At 43.7% G+C, this 5,000-nt stretch overlaps 2 protein-coding genes across 3 annotated transcripts in view; both read right to left on the bottom strand.

Moving 5' to 3' along the window:
• LOC128604299 (F-box/WD repeat-containing protein 7) overlaps positions 1–5,000 on the bottom strand; it is a 55,422-nt gene that overhangs the window by 28,099 nt on the left and 22,323 nt on the right. The window contains exon 1 of one of the 2 annotated variants that reach the window (XM_053619329.1): positions 1,780–2,205. The exons of the other annotated variant lie outside the window; for it this stretch is intronic. Within the exon in view, the coding sequence (XP_053475304.1) occupies positions 1,780–1,818 (39 nt within the window). The 5' untranslated portion in view covers positions 1,819–2,205. Of the gene's footprint in view, positions 1–1,779; positions 2,206–5,000 lie in introns of those variants that run through there. 2 annotated transcript variants of the gene reach the window in all.
• Positions 2,636–5,000, bottom strand: part of LOC128604302 (cilia- and flagella-associated protein 251-like) — a 90,399-nt gene continuing 88,034 nt past the window's right edge. Inside the window, exon 4 of the mRNA XM_053619335.1 lies at positions 2,636–3,022. Within this exon, the coding sequence (XP_053475310.1) occupies positions 2,963–3,022 (60 nt within the window). The 3' untranslated portion in view covers positions 2,636–2,962. The remainder of the gene's footprint in view (positions 3,023–5,000) is intronic.

Here is a 5,000-nt window from a genome sequence, read left to right as displayed (position 1 = left end):
TATTACTATTACAATAATATACTATTACAGATAATAATCATACTACTAATGTTACTACTTCAAATAATAATCATACTACTACTACTATTACTACTACAATAATATACCATTACTATTGGTACTACTACAGTAACAATCATACTACTATTATTACTACTATAACTACAACTATTAAAAATAATTACACCTTTAATAACACTATTATTACAACAACTACTACTTTGATTAGAATTAATAGTAAACTTTATATACACATACTTTCGTACACTAAAACAAAGCTGAGTGCTTTACAAAGAAAATGTAAAACTTTTCAAAGTGTACAAGCAAAAACAAACAAACAAACAAAAAAAAACCCTAAATGTTGAATGACGAGTAATAGCGAGGAGTTTAACATCTAATGTAAGGATTTAACTCTAAGCGCTGCTGCTGATGTTAAGTAAGAGAAAACTCTTCTGAAGGTTTCCAGCTGTTGAACACAGCATTAAACCTGCATTAAGCGTGTGGTCACAGGAGGGCAGATTACAAATTACATTAGCCTAGATAACAAAATGTAGCCATGGGAAACATCAATCGGTAAGCACAAACGGTTTATCAGGACCAGATTAAACGATGTTAGCTAGCGAGGCAGGCGTGCTCCACAGCGGAAGGAATTATGGGATGTCGGAGAACTTGAACTTATGAATAAAGTTCAAACAGAACGACGAACTAGAATACTAACACTCACGGTTGCTCGTGGTAACCAGATACGTTTTTGGGATAAACTTACAACCTAGCTGATTTAAAAAAGAATTATTTTAACAATGCGTACTTGCTATATGTCGAATCAGCATTCTCTCTCTCTCTCTACTGTCACGTAAACTGACACAAATCCTCCGCGCCTTGATTACATGCAGCGTTCCAAATCTCAGACGTGCACTCGTCTGCGATTAGGGTCTCGCGCTCCAGTTTGATTGGTACGGGATGATAAATACGTACGGGTGCGTTATAGAACTCGATCTGTAATCAATATTCATTCTGTTTTGCTCCAACACACACACACACACACACACTTACTTCACCAGGACACAGTGTTCACACTGAACATGCTCAACAGGATATCACTCTGTGGAACAACATCTATAGAACTTCTATATGCACAGATTCAATACTGAAGTGTGAGAAATATGTGCTGTGATTCACGTCCTTATAAACACCAGACTTGTCTTGAATATATATATATATATATTATATATCTGTGTGTGTGTGTGTGTGTGTGTGAGCTCCAATGAACGCAGGTGCAGTGATGCTGATGGCCAGATGGCTTCAGTAAAGTCAAGAAATATACATACTCATCCAACACACACTGATTTATATACATCTACACATCATCACTGGTTATAATCCCGACACAATCTGCTTGTGGTGCGGGAGTATGTGCGTACCGACGCGTACGCGGCGCGTTACATGACTATTACGCACGTCTATAGCGCGGTTATAACGCTATATGTGCAGCTATAGGCTCTACATCGCAGCCACGCCTCGAACAGGATATAAATAGCACCCCACCCCCGGAAAAAAAAAAACACCCCCGCAACTAAATAAATAAAGAAAGAAATAAAAACGGATATCCGGATGAATATTTTCCGCAGTGGCCATAAAATTGCGCGTCGTGCCGCACGCTCCGTAAATCAAATCCGCTCATGGTGCGCTCTCAAGGGCGGAGGTAGAGAGAGAGAGAGAGGGAGGGAGAGAGAGAGGGAGGGAGAGAGAGAGAGACACACACACACAGCCGGTACTCACTTTGTAAAAAATCATCTTTAAGGTGCCGTAGAAGCCCATGGTTGCTGCTGTAGATCCGCGCACCGGTGCTCAGGCGAGAACAGGTTCCGGTTTCCGGTTGCTTTTATTTATTTGTTTATTTATATAGGGAATTTAATTGCTACTGCGGCTCGGAGCGTGTGTGTGTGTGTTCAGGTAGACCGAAACCCGTGTGCGATGCGGCGGACGCGGACATGCTCCTTCTCTCTCTCCCTCCCTCTCCTTCTCTCTCTCGGTGAGCGGTGGAACCGGACACGGTGCTGACACACGGAATCCAAACGAGAATGGAAAAAAAAGAATAAGAGAACCCAACCAAAGGCGGGGGATAATCCACACTGTATCCTGCACACACACACACGGCGCGCGACTCAGACTCAGTCCGCTCTCCGTGTAGCGTCCACGAAGGACTGCGATAGAAGAAGGAACAGGAGGAGGAGGAGGAAAGACCGAAAGGAGGGGTGGGGAGAGAGAGAGAGAGAGAGAGAGTGTGTGTGTGTGAGAGAGAGAGAGAGTGAAAGAGAGAGCGAAAGTGAGAGAGATAGAGAGAGAGAGCGCCCCTCTGCCTTCTGAGTCGATTCTTCACGCGTTCTGCGCGGACGCCTTCACGAATCACTTCACTCCCTGAGTCGATTCCCGTTTTTGAAGTCTCGATTCGTTCATTCACCTCTCAGTTAGCACTTGTGCCCGGCAGTGATGGGAATTCCGGCTCTCTTTAGTGATCCGGATCATTTGGCTCAGCTCAGCAATAAGGACCGGCTCTTTCGGCTCCCAAACGGCTTCTTCATTTAGCAGCACTTCGGGCTTTTGTAATTCAGACAGATTTAGCCATGTTTTGACCCATAGTTGGTATGTGTATTCAATGTAGGCTAAATACACTAAACCGTAGAACCATATTTCCGGCAGAACTTTACATTATGTTTGGTATAAAACCCTTCGATAATGTAAAAATGGCTTCCTGTAGCCGCCCGCACAGAATTCAAGGTCTTGATGGTCACGTACAGGTCCTTGTCTGGAACAGCACCGCCCTACCTCAATACTCTCCATGAGGTTCATGTTCTCTCATGAGACCTACGATTAGTTAACGACCGACGCCTCGTAGTTCCTTTCCAGAACCTTCAAACCGAGCTTCCAATCTCAATCCGGACCGCAGAATCTGTCACTATCTTCAAAAAACGGCTAGAGACCCACCTCTTCCTTCAGCACTTAACTCACCCCTAACTTTCTTCTAAAAAAAAAAAAAAACCTTCATTTAGACAAGTTTCTATTTACTAGTTAGAATTACACAGAGTGAACACGATCGATTCACGTAGCACGAAGGTGAACCAATTACAGTATGAAATCTCTCGAGGTCCCGGCCACTGACAGGAACTAGAACTACAGCGTTAACGTTGGTGTCGCAGAACGCCCGTGACCCGGGTTCGAACCTCAGTTCAGGACAGAGCAGCGTTCGAATTTTACTTGGAAAAGACACGGCCAAATCATGTTGGATTTACGACAACCGAGTGTTAACGTAACTCGATTAAATCGCGTGCAACTGACGAACACAATTAAATAAAGTGACAAAATAAAAGTAGAACAAAATAAAAGTACGGTTAATCACATGTTTAACACACGATAGCCGACTCTGCTTATATGAAAGCCTAAGGTATAAATAAACCCGAAAAACATTTTCAGGGCATTCTTGTACTTTGATTACTTTAAAAAGTAACATCGGCAGTAAAACGCTCTTTCGCTCTACCACGGTTAAACTTTGCGATTAATCCGCGACTCGCATGGGCGGAGTCTGTACGGCTCACGGGTCGACTACAAAACCAAAGATTCAAATCAGAAACGCGCGTTTTAAAAATCTACCCGGCAGTGTGATTCGTCGCTTATAGAACCGGACGGAAAATAACCATAAACTGTAAAGTGATGAATTCTGGACGGGATTGTCGGAAAAATGTTTACGTTTACGCTATATATTTTCTTAAAACTGCGCTGTAACTAAAAAACAACAACAACAAACAAGTTTTCGCTCTGGAACATTTCCAGGAAACTATCTTCAACGCAAAAGTTCGCTCTTTTCGTCCCCGTCTAACGTTTCTAACCCGCGGTGACGGACTGTTTCTCTGCGTCTCGCTCAGACCACCCACACGTCATGAATATTCATAAAGCCGCTCCCCCGACGCTCATTAATATTCACTACTCGACTCGCAAAACAAGAAATCTTCACCCCAAACTGAAACGGGGTTTTTTTTTTTTACCCCCCGAGCACGCAAGGGTTTACGAGCAGACGCTGAGTTAATTGTAGGCCAGCGAGGTAATGTTAGCGTACACGGGTAATTTAGCTAGCTAATAACCTGTTCGGCGCAGGGAGGAGCCATTCTGCACGTCGAAACACGTCGGTCTTTTATAAATGAGTGTTTTGTAAACCGATCCGGGATTATTCCGAGGAATATTAACCCCTGAAACTCTCGGTGGGTCGGGAATTTATTGAGCTGCTTAATAACGTACGTCGTTGTTATTTATTTATTGTCTGTAGTTGTGTATGATACAGCCGATGGTGGTGTGTGTGTGTGATAAACTCTTCTCACTGGAGTGTGTAACGTCATATCTCAGTGTGAAGTGCTTTTTCGGAAGGCTTAGACATTATCGTTAATAATGACATTTGCTACGGCCATCACACATGACTCTGTCCATGCTGGAAACACACAGTGCAATCTGCCACACACACACACACACACACACACACACACACACACACACACACACACACACACACCCCTCCTCCTCTCCAAGTTATTCCCCATGACTAAACACGGGGTATTTCTCACCCCCCGGAACTCTCTGTCCGTCTGTCTGTGTGCTTTATCATCAACATCAACACACACACACACACACACACACACACACACACTAACACCAGCTATCAGAGTGAATTATTCACAGTTACTGTAAATCTGTAAATGTACAGATACGTTTGTGACACAGCGCGCACACACACACACACAGCGCACACACGAGGATTAAACAGTTTGTAGTTCAGCTGAACTGAAGAAGCGTGTGAGCTGCTCCCCAAGTTCTCAACCCCAGGGAGAAAATGAAAACTATCTGCGTGGAGACGCTCCACAGGAGCAGCACGTGGAGTTAGAGCTGAAATCCCAATCAAAACCTGTACTCACGGAAATCCCAGTCATTCTCTACAGAAGAGTTTACACTGCACT

Source organism: Ictalurus furcatus, chromosome 29, assembly GCF_023375685.1.
Source record: "Ictalurus furcatus strain D&B chromosome 29, Billie_1.0, whole genome shotgun sequence".
Taxonomy (NCBI): Eukaryota; Metazoa; Chordata; class Actinopteri; order Siluriformes; family Ictaluridae; genus Ictalurus; species Ictalurus furcatus.
The sequence above is the reverse complement of the archived record's forward strand: the minus strand, read 5'-3'. Positions and strand labels throughout refer to the sequence as shown.